General features: G+C 43.2%; 1 protein-coding gene across 2 annotated transcripts in view; it reads left to right on the top strand.

Annotated features, from left to right (window-relative positions):
* The window catches only part of si:dkey-91m11.5 (PH_BCR_vertebrate and RhoGAP_Bcr domain-containing protein), a 43,648-nt gene extending 27,743 nt beyond the window's left edge, over positions 1–15,905 (top strand). Inside the window, exons 9-23 of one of the 2 annotated variants that reach the window (XM_012882149.3) lie at positions 3,392–3,513; positions 3,732–3,897; positions 4,251–4,370; positions 4,528–4,603; positions 4,696–4,800; positions 4,897–4,971; positions 5,370–5,467; positions 5,628–5,759; positions 11,601–11,660; positions 11,934–12,043; positions 12,156–12,295; positions 12,402–12,536; positions 12,631–12,736; positions 14,300–14,459; positions 14,552–15,905. In XM_012882149.3, the coding sequence (XP_012737603.2) occupies positions 3,392–3,513; positions 3,732–3,897; positions 4,251–4,370; positions 4,528–4,603; positions 4,696–4,800; positions 4,897–4,971; positions 5,370–5,467; positions 5,628–5,759; positions 11,601–11,660; positions 11,934–12,043; positions 12,156–12,295; positions 12,402–12,536; positions 12,631–12,736; positions 14,300–14,459; positions 14,552–14,641 (1,695 nt within the window). In that variant the 3' untranslated portion in view covers positions 14,642–15,905. Of the gene's footprint in view, positions 1–3,391; positions 3,514–3,731; positions 3,898–4,250; positions 4,371–4,527; positions 4,604–4,695; positions 4,801–4,896; positions 4,972–5,369; positions 5,468–5,627; positions 5,760–8,887; positions 9,331–11,600; positions 11,661–11,933; positions 12,044–12,155; positions 12,296–12,401; positions 12,537–12,630; positions 12,737–14,299; positions 14,460–14,551 lie in introns of those variants that run through there. The other variant, XM_012882228.3, reaches the window with a different exon arrangement.
* The last annotated feature ends 4,293 nt before the right edge of the window (positions 15,906–20,198 follow it).

The raw sequence follows: 20,198 nt of genomic DNA, 5'->3' as shown, positions 1-20,198 counted from the left end.
AGGCCTGAAACCAACAGGAAACACAATAGGTCATGTGGGAGACAGTCATAGCATTACAAAACATCAAAGGTGCTTCAATTGTGAGACTGTTTATGTGTCTGAGAGAGGAGATGTTGTATTTGACTGGATTTCATACTGTTTTCATGTTTTTTTTAACCCAAGAGTCTAGTCTAGGTGGACTCATTTCATCACTTTAGATACAATCTTTAATTTTTTGCCCTTAACATGAATATTAGGTATAGCTTCAAGTTTACTGGTGTTATTAAAATACATACCAACCCTATTTTTGACATTTAAGGTAAGACAGGGAGCTTGTAGCTTTATCACAACATATAAATTAGTGGCACACCGACGATGGCATCATCTGCGTAAATGAAGTCCGTTGATAGAAATACTGAACGGGACCCTGTTGGGCAGGATTTTATAATGTATTATTATCGGTACATGTTGTACATGATGGGAAAGGTATGACTTAAACTAGTTGAGAGCAGCACCCTGATGTTAGGTCAGGCTTCTGGAAACTGTGGCTAAGGATGAAACAGACTCGTGGAGCTCCACAGTTCTCCTCAGGATGTCTTGCTCGGTTTCTTTTGCTTTTTTCACATGATGCCAGGCAAGGAAGTGAGAAGTTGCCTTAAATGGATTGATGGGTCTTCGTCTTTTTTTAGCTCAGATATTACAAATGAATCAGTTGACATACAGAAAATAATGCATTTCTCTAAAACTTTTTATCTGTCAATTCTTCTGCCAACTTGCAAATAGCAATAGTGTTGCTGATGCCTCCTGAACTAAACCAGGAAGCAGTGAGGAAACTGAATGAAAATATCTGGTGTCAACCCTAAATGCATCATGTGTCATGTCAGCCTATCCAGAAGAAGCCAGGCCCATTAGGGAAGAAAAGGTGATCACCCATGTGACTTGCTGGTTCATTTCCATCATAAAGCCTTTTTGTGGATTTCAGGATTATACCTGCCCCCCATAACATCCTCCCTGTGTTGACAGTTGACGGTAAAAAGGCTCAGAGCACAAGGTGTCTGGAAGCTGCAATAAAACAGGAGTGTGAGTCAGCTCGTTGCTGACTCATCTCAGCCTGTCTGCCGTGAAACGAGCCGACCATCCAGGAAGCTCGAGACCAAACGGCAACAAACACAGGACGCAAAAGGGTCTCCGTGTCGCAAACCAGGAAAATCAGCGATTGCCGCCGTGCTCACTCCCATCCTTCCCTGCTCCGGCCTCAATGGTGCTTCCCAGAAATGACCTGCACGTTGCTTCATCGACCAACCTTTTGCACTGGGTGTGTGTGCTGACTTATCTGTGTTTCCTGACTGCTTTATGCCCCCCCCCCCCCTCATTGCTTGGATTCAGATGGTCTGATTGGGAACTTCCTCTGTTCTTTCCTTGGAACTTATCTTTCCCGAAGGGGGCAGGATCTAAACCTGTAGTTTAGACCCTACCTTCTTGAGAACATTCTTTCGCATATTGTCGAGGAAGTCTGAAATCACACAGAGAGATGTGGTGATAACAAGCCCAGCCTTGGCAGTCAGTTTAAAAGACTAGATTGCTGTTGTATATGGTCAGCTCTTTGCTAAATTTGTATCTTTGCTGATGTTTTTTGGACTTTGGCTGCCTGTAATTACCCTGACCGTTAAATCATAGAGTTTATTTAACGTTTCCTCTCGTACATGTCCCAGTGCTCCGTGTCTCGTTACTGTTCAGACCAAAACAGATGCAGCGTTCGGAGGGTGACATCTCGTGCAGCGGCGGCTCCTGTTTTTTTCCATCGGATTATTGACTCGCGGTCACGTTTGCTTTGCAAAACAATAAGCGGAAGCGGCGCTGGTGCGGCTCTTTAAAACCAGGGCTCCGCTGGACGCTGCTCGATTCCCTCACCAGCGTGTTTGGAGCAAGGCCGAACTGAGCTGGAGCGTGCAGAGGGCAGCAGAGGAAAAGCACGGCATAGTGCTGTCCTTGTTTTTCTCCAGCTGTGGTGGATGTAGGGGGGGGGGGGCGGTCTCTCGCATGGGCAGCGCCTCTGTGCAGGAGTCAGAGGGCAGTGGAGGAATGTAGGTGCTGGCTTCTGCAGGAAAAAGCTCAAGGCCACCACATCTGCCTTGGATCTCAGACCGGGTGGATTGGCATTGAGTAGAAGGTCTATTGAGGAATAGAAACTTCTGGCTCTAAATTAGAATCAGCAAAAAACACGGTGTGCACACAGTGTTAAACTCAAAGCTATCAAAACAAAGCTCACATGAGAAATGACAATCTAGACTCCATTAAATGCTTTTAATGACGTTTCCATGTTGTAGACAGCACAAATGTATGCGTAAATCACGTAATAGGAGGAAAACAAATGTAGTTTTGGAAAATAATTAAAAAATTAAAATGTTAAATGTGCACTGGCCGTTTGGCCATCTTCCCCTGTCCCCTGACACACCTTAATAAAATATGCCTGCCTTTAGAAGTAATCTGTTTGTAAGTAGAGTTCACTCTTGTTTCTGATTTAATGTCAGTATAAATCCAGCTGTTCTGCAAAAGCCTCAGACATCTGTTGGAGAACGTTAGTGAACAAATAGGATCACAGATCTCTTCTGGAAAAGTTTCAGTTAGGCTCAGGCTGTAAGACAAAATCCCAAGCTTTGAACTGTGGAGGAGATGCAGAGATCCGCAGCTCAGTTGGGAGAATCTGTTGACAGATAAATATTTGTCATGTTCTCCACAAATCTGGTCCTCCATGGAAGGGAGGGAAACAAAAGCTATTCTTTAAAAAAGACGGTAGGAACGTAGATTTTGTCGTTTTCAACAAGTCATGTAGGACTCAGCAAACATCTGGAAGAAGATGCTCTGGTCTGGTGTGTGGCAGAAGCACGACGCTGAAAACACGATACCCACAATGAAACACGGCAGTGGCAGCATTATGCTGTGGCGATGCTGGGACAGGCAGGCGGGTCAGATCTGATGGGCATATCTAAATACAGGACAATACTGGAAGATGTTTACCCTCCAGATGATTCCAGTCCAGGTGCAGAGCTAACAAGGTTGGAAAATTGCTGATTCTGTTCATCAACGTTGAGCTGGAGTTATTTTGAGCCACTGTTCAGATTGTTTATTGCCAAAAAATAGAAAACTACACATCCTTCCCTTTTTTGTTTTACAGTTTTGAACTACTGCTGTTGATTTCTCACACACAAAATCCCATCACTGGGCTTTGAAGGTTGTGGTACAGCAACTGCGGTTGTTCTACTGGTTCTGTTGCGTGTTATCGTTCACAGTTTAGTAGAGTTAAAAGTTTTAAATTTTCCAAACAACGGTGCTCTTCTTAGCCGAGCAGGTCTGTGGAAGTGATTCGAGCCGGATGAAGGTGCATCGTTGATTTGGTGTTGTTCTGCGGCAGAACCGGCAGCTGCTGAGGGATCGCTTCATGGTGGAGCTGGTTGAAGGCTCCAGGAAACTGCGTCACGTCTTCCTCTTCACAGACCTGCTGCTCTGCACCAAACTGAAGAAACAGACTGCAGGGTGAGTCCTGGTCAGAGACGCTCACGAGCCGGGACGCTCTACCATCCCTGCTGGAGAGTTTGGATCATGTCTTCCAAAATCCTCATGCAAGCTTGACATGTATTTTTGTGTTTTTATTGGAAGGTTATAATTGAACCATCATTTTAAAACACATGTAACACCATGATGGGGATTCTTAGGAAATGTTGATCTTGATACATGTGTGTGTGTTTTTAAAGAAAAGGGCAACAATATGACTGCAAATGGTACATCCCACTGGCTGACCTGACCTTCCAAACCATCGATGACTGTGAGTCCAATCCCATCCCTCTGGTCCAGGACGAGGAGATCGATGCCATGAAGATAAAGATATCCCAGATCAAGAATGAAATACAGAGAGAGAAGGTGAGAGCAGGCCCTCTGAAACTGAGCACCCCCCCCCCCCCAATCCCCAATCGAATTACAACTGCAGACTTTATAGTGTATTATTTTTGGCCAATACACAGTACTGAATAGTTGTGAATTAAAAAGAAAGTTTTCTATGATTAATTCTGTGCCACCCTGCTAATTGTTTTGATAATGGCGTTGTGAATGTAACCCACTGCAGTTCAAAGCACTAGCAGGTAAGCGGTTTTGTGGAACAAAGTGGGCATAGTTGAACAGAAATAACACGAAGAACCTAAACAACAGCACGTGAAATGAGAGAAGCATCCAGACTGTGGCCCTGCAGAGCTCTAACTCTACCGTTTGGTCTGCAGAGGACGACCAAAGGAGCTAAGGCGATGGAGCGACTGAAGAAGAAGCTGTCCGAGCAAGAATCTCTGCTGCTCCTCATGTCCCCCAACATGGCGTTCAGAGTGGCCAACAGAAACGGCAAAGTGAGGGAGACCTGCAGGCTCTAAAAACAGCCTTGTGTTTATCTGATTTCAAGGGAAATAACTTTTTTTTTTTTAAGTTGGGCTGCTGCTGCCCTCTGTTGTTGACAGCGTAGAATTACAGCATGGAGCCAGCGTGAATGTTTGTGCTGCCTTTCAGGGCTTCACTTTTCTGATCACCTCTGACTACGAGCGAGCCGAGTGGAGGGAGATCATTCGCGAGCAGCAGAAGAAGTGTAAGTTGTTTTTTACATTTCTTAAGTCGTTATTGCCATTAGAAGCTGTGATCTCACTTCTTTCATCCCAAAATGGTGTTTTTTTTTTTCAGTCTTTAAGAGCTTCTCTTTGACCTCTCTGGAGCTGCAGATGCTCACGAACTCATGCGTCAAACTCCAGACTGTTCACTCTATTCCGATGACCATGAGTAAGGAAGGTGAGACGCCACGCTACCGACTTTCTGGGCATGAGCTTCACCTGAACACTTGCTGCATCCTGCTTTAATCTTCGTCTTCAAATTCTTCCTGCACAGATGACGAGTCCTCTGGGTTGTACGGCTTCCTGAATGTCATCGTCCACTCCGCGTCGGGTCTTAAACAAAGCTTAAGTAAGAATCACCATCTTGTCTACCTGATCAGAAAACCCAACGTCACGATCCGTGACAATTTTCCGCTCTTTGCGCCGTTCCGTGCGACCGGCCAGCTGGGAGAGCAGCTGGAGGGGGGGAACGAGTGGGATTACTTCATGTACAAGCTTAAAATTTATGCCACAAAGCTTGGTGGGCGAAAGTAGCTAAGAGGTATTGTCTGACTTAAAGCCTAATATAATGAGAGAGTCGGACACAGTGCAGATGTGTAAAAACAAGAGAAGAACAGGATTTCTGGTTGTCCAGATGCACGATGTTGCCTCAGCCCCCACCTGTGTCTCAACTAAGCTATTAACGGACCACCTTAGAGCTTCATGGTTCACTTTGACTCGTCCCTTAAACACTAGTTCTGCTCCTAGATCTTTACTGCTCACTGGAGGTGGACTCCTACGGCTACTTTGTCAACAAAGCCAAGACACGCGTGTACAGGGACTCCACAGAGCCCAACTGGAATGAGGTAAGAAGCAGCGTTTCAGATTGCTGAAAGAAAATTGTAACAAGATCATTTGTTTCACCTTTAAAGTGCCTTTAAGAAAGCCTTGTGAAAATGAAATTAGTTTGGGAAAAAAAAAGATGAGGTTCAAATAACATGGTTTTGCACTGTTTTCGGCTGCAAGGAGTTTGAGATCGAGCTGGAGGGCTCCCAGACTCTGAGGCTGCTGTGCTACGAGAAGTGCTGCCCCAGAAGCAAGCAGAGCAAAGAGGAGGGAGAGATCACCGATAGGATTGTGGCCAAAGGACAAATAAAGGTAGGGAAAAGTGACGTGAGTCACAGAAAGCGGTTTCTGTGGCGTACTTGAGGTACGGCTGAAGGTGCTGATTACATTGACCTTCTCCCAGTCAGAGCCAAAGCATGGGTTCGTCTTTGCAAATCAGCTGCAGCTCAGTCAGATTGGATGGAGAGTCTCTGCCTACATGGGATTTAATGTCTTACCACAGACTGTTATATTGAGGTCTGGACTTTGACTCGACTATTCTAACACGTGAATACGCCTGGATCTGAAGCATTCAGTTTGAAGACGAGCTGCATGTTTGGGTTTGTTGTTCTGCCGGATGGTGAACTCTGCCTTAGTCTCAGATCTTTCAGCCTCTGGCAGCTTTTCTTCCAGAAATGCCCCGTGTTTATCTCAATCCATCTTCCCATGGCTTTCCTCTCCTTGCTGGAGGAAACCATGCCCACAACATGATGCAGTGAATACACACACACACACACACACACACACACACACACACACACAGCATTTTGCATATAACACATAACCACCGATCTACAAATGCATGCCATGCATTTTGAACTTTCTTTATTTAAATGCACTTATTAAACAAATGTATGTTATAAGCCTTTTAGAAAAAAACCATTATGATTCATTATTGATATTGGACGTGCCCTTTACCCTTAACTTTAAGGTCTGGTTAATAATTATAGCAAGTTTGCTCCTAATCAGGTGAGTCATGAACATTACAGCCGTTGGCGTCTACTTTTATGTTTGAGATGACAGAAAGCAGTCTAGAGAGCACCCTCAGCCTAATTTCTTTTGTGACCAATGAACGTCTTCTATAGCCAATTGAATCTCATAATAACAGCTAATTGATTAAAAAATAAACGAGTTAAACGTGAGAGACGAGCTCTCTCTCCCTGTAGTCTAACGAAGCCAGTTACTCCATGTTGGCTAATCCCCCCCTGAAGGGCCTTTTACCGCCTTAGAAGAAGTGAGTCATGAGGCTGCTGCTGGGTCAGTCAGGCCCGACCTCCTGATTGGGTGTTGTGACAGAGGGTGGATTAGACTTTGGGTTAACCAGATGTAGCTGCTGGCACTGCTCTGCTGTATGACACAGGAGGGAGACAGCGAGGGCTTGTTGATCAGCCCAGGAAGGGATTCTCCTGCCGGGGGACAGGTGGGTCTTTAAGGGGAGCAGCCTATGGGGGCCGCAGGGCGTCACATACTCGGCTTGCTATTCAGGAGCCCGCGGTGGGAGACATTTCTTGGCCTATATAGTAATTTTAGCCTTTCTCCACTTAATTATATCTTCAGTTCTTTGTGAAAGTGTACAAACCCGTTTGTTCATGTCACAACCACCATAAGCTTAGACGAGCCACAGCCTGATTTGAGCGCTGTCACGGCTGTTGAATCAAGAATAATACTAAACAGAACCTCTCTGACTACACGAAGTAGGCTAAAAGATCCCAAAAGCAACACATTCATGCTGCCATCTGAAGAAATCCTAGAGCAGATCAGAAGAAAAGTCTTTTATGTCAGTCTATCTGGAAAGGGTTTACATAACCATTTCTCTGCCTTTGGGCCTCCAGTAGAACCGCGGAGCTTCCTCAGGAGGGGCTTCCCTGCCAAAATGACTCTGAAAGTCAATCAACCTGGAGGAGGTCAAGAAAGAACCCAGAACAACATCTAAAGCATTGCAGGTCCCACATGCCGGAGTTTAAAGTCAGTGTTCAAGAATCAGAACCGGCTTTATTTGCCAGCTATGTGCACTAGGAATTTGGATCTGGATTGTAAAACGCTTACGATGTGCTTACTTATACAATAATACCATAACACCTTAATGCTGTAATACAAATCAGTCTGCAGTCTAGAAAACACACTATAAACAAGCAGATACACTGAGGCGATATTGCAATGGTGCAATGGATTCAGAAGTAAATATTATGTCCTTTGTTGTTGTGACTATGTACATGTTCCAGGTGGAAGTGATGTACAGGTGATGCACATACACATACAAGCATACGTGTCTGCAGTGAGTGCAGAGAAGGGGAATGCTGGAATAAATCAGCATTATATAGGATTTTATGTACATGCGGTAGATTTGGTTTACAGTATATACTATATGACAATATAGACAGCACTGAAATAGACAATAATGTATAAATAACTGGTAAGTGGTAGTCAGTAAACAAGTGGCTGAATAAGGCAGAGTTACTGGGTTCTTGCACTAGAGGTTTTTTTTTTTTATGTCTGGGCAAAATGGGTATCTATGGAAGAGCTCCAAGGCCAAAACCTCTGCTGACCTTGAAGAAAACAGGCCCCAATGGTGATGATGAGCCAAAGCACACTTGCAAGTCCACCTCCAAATGGCTATAAACAGCAATGTGTTGTTGTGGTATAGTCAAAGTCTGGATTTAAATCCTTATGCAGGTCGTTCAAGCTCAGAACCGTCCTGTGGCTGAATTAAAACAACAGTTATCAGAGGGACCTAATGGGAGTTGTTGCAGCTATGGGGGACACACCTAATTATACTGTTGAAGGTCCTGTTACCGTTCCTCATAGGGCCGCTTTGGTTTGGATAGCTTTTTTCCCCTTTTTAATGAAATTACCGCTTTTCGCGATTACTCTCGTTATCTTTGTGATAATAATAATAAAATGTGAAGAGGTTCAAGGCGCTGTGAATGAGTGGCCCTGTGATATATCATACTACAGGTTTTATAGCTTGTAAATGCTCTGCGCTTTAAACGTGAGGATTGTCTCATTGTTCCACACCAGTCATTTCTCTGTCTGTAGCCTTAAATGTAATTACAGATCTGACCAGTCCTTTCTGGAAGACTGTCTTGCCTTTTACCATCTAGTTGAAAGTCATTAAAAACGAGATCCAGGTGGAAGATGTCAGGACACTGAGAGCTCCGGTGGAGAAGAAAGGATTAGAGAAACACTCTTTTAATGTTTCTACCCTGGATTTAATACGGCGCTTTAGATCTTCAGGAGATGGGGCACGTGCTCTAGTGTCGAAGGGCACTCGGACTAATACATGCTTGGTCTAAGAGGATCCAGTTCAGCTACCTGAGATGCAGCCGGCCAGAACTTTTCACAGCAGCGGGCGGGAGCACGTTGGGTAAGAAGGGGTAGGAGGGGCTTCTCAGGGGTTAATCCCACAAATCCATCTGGGAAGTAGAACAACACAGAGGCAAGCGTTGTCGGGTTTGTCGCTGTTCTGAAGACGCGGGAGTCCAACACCGGCTGTACGAGAAGATGTCACCGAAAGCCGGGTTAAGAACCGGAGAGGAAAATCAAGTTTCTTCAAGACAAAGTGGATGGCTCGTTATTCAGCGACGAAGGCCTTTCTGCTCCTGTTAGAGCCGCCGTTTGGAGACTAGCTTGTGGGGCATTGCTGCTTTTCTTTGTTCTTAGCTGGAAACACAAACCTAACACACTAATGCCAGAAGGGATGAGCGAGGGTAACCTTAATGAGGTGGACAGCATGGACTGGGCCGTCAGCGGGTTTGAAGACGAGGGAGACCAGGCTGCGAGGAAGGCCCCCGGTACAGGAGCACGTCTGTGGGACAGGGTCCGCAACAGTCTGATCAAACCGAAGGTAAAGAGCTGGAGTCCATATCACTGTGAAGGATGGCTGTCTAGTCTCTTCTTGTGTCCTGGAGGTTTATATCACCCTACTTGAGTTCCAACAACATTGTGTTGTTTTTTTTTGTTTTTTTTCCTCTGGGCTTGATTATCTGTGAGATTTAGGTGAGGGCACTATACTGGCTTAATTTTTTTTTAACGGTTATGTAAGTAAATTGATTTTTCTCTGTGGAAAGGATTATTGGAATGAGATTTGAAGGTTTCTTGGGTGAAAGAACATCTGCCATGTTGCGTAGGCACAGAGCTTAGAAACAGGGACGTAATGCTCAGTCAGGTCTGATACTGCTGATCACTGATTATCAATAATTCACAGTTTCATGGCTAAACTAGATCCTAGGCATGGGCCAATTGAAGATGCTGACATAAATACAGTGGCTTCATCATAGCACACCATTACTGCAAGAAGTGTAATATCTAATTGGTTTTGCTTAGAACTGATAAGCAATACTTATTCCTGTTGATTAAAAACAATACACCGTATTGACTATGAAAGCTGTAATGTTATCTTTACTATGAATTTATTCTTTTAATTTTGATAAATAAACCAAAGCAAAATCTAGAATAAACATCCAGTAAATTTAGTCAGTAGTAATATTGTGTTTATTGTGCTGAATACTATACCTCTTTTCCCATGTACTCTTTCTAGAGTGTAGCACCTATTAGAAGTTGTTATTAGCTGGTTAATTGGTCGGCTGCTTTACTGCTCGTAGCTCACCATCTGTAGTTTGAAACCAGTATTACCTGAAAAAGAGTGATGGGTCGCGCTGCTTCAGTTCTCGCACCATGACTTTTTAAAGTGAGAGAAAAGTGTTGTAGGCTCCTTTCGGGTCGCTGACAGGCAGTGCACAGCAGCAGGTGTGGAGGGGCAGTACTGCATTACTCTATACTCCATATAAACCAGACATAACTAATCACTCCGCCACCTTTTCTGCCATTTGATGAAACTTGACTTTAAACTGAAGGAACGTTTTAACAAATAATGTTTGCACTTTCTAAGCTGTAACTTTTTGAAACCTCCGCACACCCGGCTACCGATAGCTAGTTAAACAGGGCAAGTTGACTGCATTTGTGTTGCTCTGTTTATATAGAGGGGGTTACAAAATGCTTAGCAGGAAAATAACTGAGTTCGGAGAATCACTTTAACAATGGAATGTATCAATAGAACTTTAAAAAATGGAAAATAGTAAAGGGCTTGTACTTGTTTAGCACTTTCTCAAGCCCAACGACCCCAAAGCGCTTCGCACTACAGTCATTCACACCCTGACGGTGGTGAGCTATGGTAGTAGCCACAGCTGCCCTGGGGCAGACTGACAGAGGCGAGGCTGCCGTACATCGACGCCACCGGATCCTCTGACCACCACCAGCAGGCAATGCGGGTTAAATGTGTTGCCCAAGGAGACAACAACTGAAAGTCAGAGCAGGAGATCGAACCAGCAACCCACTGGTTACAGGACGACTTTGCTAACTCTCACGTCCCGTTTTCCTAAAAGGAAATATTAAAATGCTCATTTAACAGAAATGTCTGATAGATATGAACGGACGAAGGAATCTTACCTTTCCTTACGGTTCTGGTCCTTGTAACTCTAGGTGAACGGTTCTCTGAAATATGTATTCATGATGTTGTAGTGCATAATTTCAGTCAGGGGCATCCTACACATGTTTAATGTTAGTGGACAGAGAATAGAGCCTTGAGGAATACCAAATGGGACTTTGATTTGCTCACATTTACAATCAACAAATGAAACAAAGTAGTCCCAGTTTGCCAAATAAGATCCGAAGTAGTTTGATTTTGAAAGCAGCACCGACATCCAGTAAAACCAAGACAGAAGTTTTTTATGCATCGCTGTTGAGACGTATGTCATGCAAAACCTTCACCTGTCCCGACTTGGTGCTGTGATGTATACAAACACCTGACTGTAGAGTTTAAAGGTGTTTTGAGTAACGTTTTAGTATTATATGTGATAAACTGCCTTTTTAATTACCTTTGCCAAATATATTAGGTTAGATATTGGTCAGTAATTCCATATTTTTGAAGCATTCAGACTGAGTTAAAAAAAAACAAAAAACGGTTTAATCACTGTGGTTTTTAGTGCATGTGTGACTTGCTATATTTCGGGCGTAATGCACCATCCACAAACTAAATTAACCTTTTCAGTGTAATCATGATCATACTTTAATTTGAAATGATGATGAAATTAATCCGTTTTGTTTCTCTTTTCTTAGCTGGACCCTCAAACTCTGCAGAATAAAGATTGGCAGAGGACAGTCATTGCCATGAATGGGGTAAGTGTTATTCTCCAGTGACTAGATGAATTACACTGCTCCACATGGCTTTGAATTTAGGCATTACTTGGGAAATTACTCTTTTTCCATTGTTCCATTTCACATTGAAATCATTCAGTTGTGGTCTATATAAAGGGGAACTGCAATGCTTTGGTCTGAATTCCTCGTTAGGTTACCCCCGGTGTTTAAATCTAAAGGAGACACTTCACAACTCGATGGTATGTCCCCTTTAAGATTGCCCAGAATTAGCTTAGTGGTTCTTTGTTGCTGTAGGTCGAGGTGAAGCTGTCCATGAAGTTCACCAGCAGGGAGTTCAGTTTGAAGCGAATGCCGTCACGCAAACAGTCGGGCGTCTTTGGGGTGAAAATCCACGTAGTAACAAAGTAAGTTTCACACTTTTTTTTCAGTTGATCTTCCATGTGTCGGTGTAATAAACAGAATAACAGAGAGGTTCACTATAATTTCACAATCTGCCTCCCTCTCTGTTGTCGATAGGCGCGAACGCTCCAAAGTCCCGCTGATCGTTCGCCAGTGTGTGGAGGAGATCGAGAGGCGTGGGCTGGACGAAGTGGGGATCTACCGAGTGTCTGGGGTCGCCACTGACATCCAGGCCTTAAAGGCTGCTTTTGACTCAAGTTAGTCTGCTTTCAAATCTTTCCCCGAGTGTCACATGAACGTCGGATTTAAACAAACTGTAAATGCAGCAGGTCACTTTGCAGCTGGTCTTTTTCCACTCTGCAGACAATAAGGACGTCTCGGTCATGATGAGGGAGATGGACGTAAACGCCATTGCTGGAACACTGAAGCTGTACTTCCGTGAGCTGCCGGAGCCTCTCTTCACTGACGAGCTGTATCCCAACTTTGCTGGAGGCATCGGTTAGTCAAGCCTTTATCGTGTTTTCATCGTTCTCATCGGTCGGTCTTGGTGTGTTCTGATGGCAGCGAACCCATCTTTCCTTCTGTCTTCCAGCGCTCTCTGACAGCGTGGCTAAGGAGAGCTGCATGCTTAACCTGCTGCTGTCTCTGCCAGAGCCAAATCTGGTGACTTTTCTCTTTCTGCTAGACCACTTAAAAAGGTAAGTGAGTAGTACAGTTAGGCTTTACCTTATGTGCCTTTAGGTGTTTGTGAATCTGTACCAAAGAAAGCATGTGGCAGTTTGAACTTCTTAAAACAAAAATGCAAAACATAAGCTAATCAGCTAATTATTTGGAAAAAAAGAGAGGAGAGAGTAGTGATGGGTCCGGCAACACCGATGCGTCGGCGCATGTGTCGGTCTCATAGAGCGAAACCCGTGTCGATGTGTGTATTGCTACGGAAAAGTCACGTGACCGATACAGGAACTGTTTCGGTCACGTGACCAATACAGCACCTGTTTCGAACTGACTGACGCGCCAAACTGTTTCTGTTCCCTCTAAGCTGCACGCGTGTGCATTCGCGCACAGCAGCGCGCACAGCAGAGCTATGCTGCACAGTAAAGAAAATCCAAGTAAAGCTAATCCATTTATGTTTGCATTAAAATGTGTTGGAGCATTTTTTTTTCCATCAAGCTGACCAGAAGGATCCGCCAGTAGATGGAAGAGAGGCTCTGCTTCAATGTTTTGTGGTCGATCTAGCTCAAGTAAACTCTGGTCACTCTAGAAAATAATGGAAAAAAGTGAAAGAAAAACAGAAGCACAAGGGAGCCACATTGTCGAAGAATGATGTGCTATGTTTGGACTGCTGAACTTAGGCATCAGTGCATAATGTAATATTTATCCAAGACAAATTTAGTGGCAGCAAACTCTTTAGCTACATTTTCAGTGTATAACATAGTCGGCCTATAATATTCATCCAGCAGAGCAGGATTACAGAGGAATTGTTCTCTGGGCGCCGTGGCTGGGAGACATAACCAACCGGCATTCTATCGAGGGATTTATAAGCCCTCTATAACAGGATCAGTCTGCAGAGTAGCAATTGACAGCTTGTAAAAGCCGGAATTTGAAATACTCATTCTCCAGCAGCATTTACATAGAGGGGGTTCCAGCTCCAGTTCTGACCAGCATTGTTAATCGGATGTGCAGACGTATGCTACCGTGTTCCAGCTGTCAACATAAAAGCCAACTTCACATTACCAAGGCATACAGGTCTCACTTTTCTCCACTTCATGTTTTATTAATTAGTGGTTTTGACTACCATACAGTAATGAGCTATCAGAACACCATTTAGCAGACATTAATAGACTTAATGCTTATAAACTACAGTTTCCAGTTACGGAGACTGTCGTTGATGAGTGAGGAGAAAGAAATCCTCCCTGTCGTCCTGCTTCGATGCTCCCTTCGTCCTGCCACGCATTAATTTATCATATTTTTATTAAAAAGTATTTTTTTTGTCAACTAAACCGCCCATTCATTGTTTCCAGCCATGAGAGTGGCAGCCTTCAAGATGCTACCATAACAGTTGAAATGTCATAATCTATATTTGGTAGTAACTTCCTTCTTTTAGGGACTCAATGGCAGGTTTATTTTTGTCAGAGGAGGGGAAATTAGTAATTTGAACATTACTAATCTACTTTGAAAACCGATGGAAATGCTGAATGTGATTTGTTTGTGTTCCATATTTGCGGTCTTCTGCCTCTATGTTGATGGCTTCGTTTTCACAGGGTGACTGAAAATGAGAGCGTCAACAAGATGTCTTTGCACAACCTGGCCACTGTTTTTGGTCCCACTTTGCTTCGACCATCCGAGAAAGACAGCAAGACCCCATCCAGCTCCCAGCCCCTCTCCATGAATGACAGCTGGTCTCTGGAGGTTATGGCCCAGGTACCACCCCGGGCCAAAAAAAAAAGCTAACCACGTTACCGTCTGCTTTGGGAAGTGTGTGTGATGACACCCTCTCCTGTGTTTCTTTAAAGGTTCAAGTCCTTCTCTACTTCCTTCAGCTGGAGAGCATTCCAGCCCCTGACAGCAAGCGGCAAAGCCTCCTCTTCTCAACGGAAGTATGACAAGAACAAGAAGGACCTGCCCCATAACGACCTGCTCTTAGGGAGAATGCTCTTGAGCAGCCAAGCCCCTTCCCTCTGTTAGCCACCAGGAGGCGCCGTCACCCTCTGTGAAAACTGGAAGCAGCCACCGTGATCAAAGCCATTTATTTCTATGGGATCTTAGCATGTGGTCTGTTGATGTCAACCTGCTGTGTCAGTAAAAGACTTCCCTTGAGATCTGTAGATGAACTATATCATTCCGTTTTTCGTTTAATTTAAATCTGAAGAAAGCAATATTTCCTGTGCTTTGTTGTTCTGATGCCCTGTTCTGTCTGTGTGCACATTATCTCCACATTCACACTGGAGTTATTTTTGCTGTTTCTCTTTTTATAAGCTTACTTTCTGACTGTGGATGGTTGGATGAAGAGACATATTGTTCTTGTGTGTAGTATATATACATATATATCTTCCCTACACCCCCCCCCCCCTCCAAAAAAAGCTGTTTTAAATTCACCTGTGCCAATGTTCCCATGCTGATGACCAGTCGAGCTTTTCTGTTCTCCTCATGTTTACACCGTCTAAATTTTGCACAGCGTCTAAAGGTGTAGTCGGCACACCACAACATGCAGGCATGTTGAGTAAAGCGGTCGCTGTTTTGTTTTCTGTGAGCTTGCTACGTTCCTAGGTGTGTTTTGTGGCGCTCAGATGGACTCCAGGGCGGATATGAGTGTTATTTTAAATTTTTTTTTTACCGGTGCAGAGAGGTGAAAGGAAAATCATTCCAGGAAAACAACCCAAACTCTCCTAACGTAGAATGTATACCATGCTGTGTGTAACCTCAATCACCAAGCCATCTCTTTGTCCGCGCTTGATAACCGTTCAGCTTTTCTTTTCTTTTTTTTTTTTTTTAGATTGTGTCTGCAAAATGTATTCAGCTGGACTTTTTTATGTTGCTTTCTGCGTTCCTTTCTTGTAGTCTGCCACCGCTGTAGAAATAAGAGCATTATCTGAAAACACTAAATATTTATATGTAGGACAATCAAAGAGCAGCAGTTCACGCATACCTAACCGCCCCAGCCGTTCTTTCAGAGAACTGGGAGAACTGCATACACCGTGTGCTTGCAGTTATTTTTAGTTTTTATTTTTTTTCAGTTCTCTACAGTCACACACAAACTGTAACCTTAAAAGCTTTTCATTCATGTTAAATAAGCAATAATTCCTAGATATGCTTAGGATTGCCGCTGTAACATATGTTTGATTTATGTAAATAAAAGTTTCAAAACAATTTTTTTTTTGTTGTTGGTGTCTCTGCGTGTAAAAAAAATGTCTCCCTGAACTCACAGCGAAGCCACTAAAGTGTCAGCTTTGTCTTTTTAGACGTCTGACGGCGTTTCATCCTGCAGGCAGGTTTGATCTTTTTACTGCTCCTCCTGCCTCTACAGTAGTCCCGTCCAAACATTACGCACCACAGGCCAAAAGCACCAAATTGAAAGCATTAAAAGGGACCAACTTAAAATAAAAACTAATTTTATTTTTCATTCCTTTTTGTTATTGTGCAGCAATATTTTGTTAAAGCGGAAAATAACAAATTGTAGATCAGAAAACGGGTCTTAGACGTTTGACTTAAGAAAAGAAAGATGTAAATTTTCCCAACTTTCTGAGTCGAATGTTTTCCCATTTATCCCACAAAATACATTCAGTCTGATCCCAGTAATAAAAACGTTCCTCAGCAAACCTTGTTGCATTTAGCTAAGTTTAATGAATGCGTGCGCCCCATTCTGTTATTGAGGAAACAGTTGCTGGGTATTTGTGTCCCTACTTACTAAGATATTAGAATGAAAGCAAAGCAAAGAACTGCTAATAAAAGGAAAAATACTTTAGCATTGTACTTTAATTTTTTTAGTTATTTTCTCAAAAAAGATACAGCTGCATTAGCTCCTTTTGCTGGAGGGCTAAATGAGTAGCATTCATGGCCTAGGGTTGGGGGGCTGTGCTTTGGACAAACCTGAACTATTAGATTTCTGTTCAGCTCCACTGGCTCAATAATCTGTAAAACCACCTTTCACTGCAAATACAGCTTAAGTGCATTCTTTGCAAAGTGGCTCAGTGGTCAGTCCGAATTTAAGTCATGCTGCACATTCTCTGTTGGATTTTGGTCTAGACTTAATCAGCCATTTTTACACATGAATATGCTTTGGTAAACCATTCTATTGCAACTTTGGCTGTAAGTGTAGGGTCGTTGCCCTGCTGAACGGCGATCCTCTGCCTCGGTAACTTGCCTTTTGAGGCCTTTAACGGGTTTTCTTTCAGGAATGCCCCTAATTTAGCTCCATAGGTCAGAGTTGATGGTAATCTCGTTTTTAGTTTCAGTTGTGTCATGCTATTTTTTTTTTTCAAAATCTTCTTTTAGATGGAAACAAGATAAGTGCAGTGGCTCCTTATCCTATGCTCCATTTGGCTCTCGTGTTAGAACTGGGATCTAGGAATGAATTCAAACACTAGCAGGTCCAAGTTCAAAAGCCAGTGGGAGTTGCTGATTAAAAGGCTCAGTAACCTACTATTAGCAATACAAGCTAGTAACGGTGCATATTTCTGCATTTTGTACTCCAACACAGCTGCAGCATTTTCACCAAAGCATGCTGTGTAGCACGGTGTAAGCTGATAAGATAAAACTACTGCTAGCACAAAGTTCTAGATGCAAAACAAGCCTAATCTTTGAGCTGGTGAGAACATTCCTACTTAAAATGCCAACGTCCACCGTCCTTCCTGGTCATTTTTACAACCTCAAATTTAGTGATTTCAACTTCTGAGAAAAAATATAAAGCATAATTAAACATTATCTATAAGGTGCAAGTGGATAAGAATTTTTTTTTCTCTTTTTGTTAATTTTCATCCCCCTATTATACAATACAATAAACAAAAAGTATGTTCTGTGGTACTGGCTTAAAATGGCGATACTTAAAAAGCAGGTATTTGTATTTGGGAACGCATGTTGATTAACAGATGAGCACAAAATAAAATCCTATTTAGCCTTTGAATATTTGAGAAAACTAGAAAACGTTACATCATGTACTAAGCCCACTGGCTCAGCACATAAAACCTGCTGTCCCTAACCTTGGGGTGAGAATGGAAGGAGCTTTTAATCTCGACAGATCAGTTCAGTGGTGAAATGCAGTTTTTATCAACTGAGACAACTGTGAAGCAGGACTTTCAAACAGTAATCCAGGCATTTATCATGCTTGGATTACTGTAACTCCTCATACTATATGAGAGAGAGAGAGAGAGAGAATATGACTCCCGTTTTAGCCTCGCTGCACTGGCAGCCTGTCCGTTTCATGACTCATTTATTTGTTTTTAATCTTTAATGGTCTTGCCCCACCTTACCTCTCTGGGCTTTTATAGTTATGTTGCCCATCCCCTTCAGTCAGGTCAGCGGTGCAGCTTCTCCTGGGTGAGCCGAGGATGGTGTTGACGTTCACTCTGAATTTCTACATCTGCTCTGAAAACTCATCTCTTCTTCCAGGAACCGGCGTGCCCTGTCCAGGTTGTACCCCACCTCACGTCCAATGGACCTGAATCCCTGGACTGCAGGTCACCGATGACGTCACCTTGTTAAAGACCACCATTGTGATCATTAAGATTGGCCATGCAAAGACTGCACCCCATGAGAAAACTGAAACAAACCTTTCTCTTTGCAAGCATCTTCACAACATGGCACAGAGCTGTGGAGTAGAGCACGCTAACACATTGGTTCTCAGCATGGTACCACAGGGCAATATGGCAGACAAGACGGTCCAGCAGAGAACAGTGAGGGGACCTGAGAACCCCACTGAGAGTATCTTTACTGTCTGTCCAGGGTGCTGAACCTTATCAGAAAACACCTCACACCGTCTCCATTTACTTTCTGAACTTCTGCCAAACTGCTACCCCCCCCCCCCCCCCCCCACACACACACACACACACACACACACTCCCACTCCCTCTCTCATTAATAAAATGTTGGACTGCTGTTAGAATTGTGTATACTTTTGCATGATTTCACTTATTTATTTTGAGTTATTCACATCGCATGGCAAGGCAAATTTTATCGTATTGTACATTTCAGTACACAGCCGTCTGATTTTGTGCCGCGCTATTAGTTGTATAATGAAATAACAACAAACTGATTTGACCAGATCATTGCAAGTCTTCGAACCAATTTGAACATCTATATTTTTTTATTCTTTTTTTATTTTTTTCACAATTTTTTTATTTACATTATGAAATTCTTTGTAGGCTTATCTTTGTTTTGTCCTATTTTTTTTATTTGATCTTAATGCCTTCGACATCATCTTTTAATCTATCCTCTAGTACACAATGAGAGGAAATTCGTAATTTGTTGTTGTAACCAAGCTTTTTGACAGTAGATTTTATACAGTTGGAAAGTCTGTTTATTCCCCTGAAACATTTTGTCAGGATAATGCTTTGTTAATAATTTTTGGTTAAGCAGCAGATTTTAAAATGTGGGTTGTGGCCATTAAAAAAAAAACAGAACAAAAAAAGCCAAATCCTCTTTACTGGTACCAAACAGCAAAATAAAAGCACTTAACTCCACCACTGACTGTGGTTTAGTGCCGTTTATTAGACTGGATGATTGAACTTTGAAGGAAGAAGACATAATGATAATTTCAGCAACCAGGGGCCTCAGCAGAGCAAGGGAAAACTGTATGCATCCGTAACAGCCTGGCACCTCCTTCTCATGCTGGTCATAAGCGTGGTTACTGCTGTGGGATTTCATGCCATTCCTCAATCAGTTGCTAGTCAGCCAGTGTGGTTGTGTCGGTCACCGTGGCATGAACAGGTGACACCACCAATGCTTCATGAACAGAAGCTGATCTCACCAATGCTCAGTGGGGTTAAGGCCAGGACTACTACAGGTAGCCATTCAATCTATTCCACTCCCAAGTTCTGGGGTCAGTCACTGATAAACCCCACTCTGTAGAGGGGGGGCCCCCGGCATCTTGTCAGACATAATTTGGTCTATAAAAGCGTAGATATGTGATTACCTCTGGTTGCACAATCTCATCTTTATATTTCTTTGCATTAAGATTTTGTTGCCTTTAAGGAAGGCAGAGCTTGTTTTTTGAGAAGGAGATGCTGGGAGCACCACACTGCCTCCACCAAAGGCTGTTGGGGCTTGACAGGAGTTCTTCATGGGCAAAACCCACATTCTCAACTGTGCTACTTGATAATCCAGTCGGTCGAGGCAGATGACCGTTCACACTGAGCCTGGTTCTGCTGGAGGTTTTCCTCTCCACTTTCACTTCATGCTTGCTCACTATGAGGGATTGCTGCAAAGCCATAGACAATGCAGACGACTGCATTAATTTACCTTGACTGTCCACTGTGGCTCTATACGCTCTTTCAGGCGGAGTGACTGCTGCTTGGAGAGACTTGATGCAATCTACTGGGTTTCCTTAGATAGGAAACTTTTTGACCAATCTGTATAATCTGATTGAATTTAACTTTGTAAAGTGCCTTGAGATGTAAATTGGCGCTATATATATATAAAATTTAATTTTCCTTCCAAATATCGCAC

The sequence above is a fragment of the Fundulus heteroclitus genome, chromosome 12 (assembly GCF_011125445.2).
Source record: "Fundulus heteroclitus isolate FHET01 chromosome 12, MU-UCD_Fhet_4.1, whole genome shotgun sequence".
NCBI classification, from domain to species: Eukaryota; Metazoa; Chordata; class Actinopteri; order Cyprinodontiformes; family Fundulidae; genus Fundulus; species Fundulus heteroclitus.
This window is presented reverse-complemented; position numbering and strand designations above follow the sequence as displayed.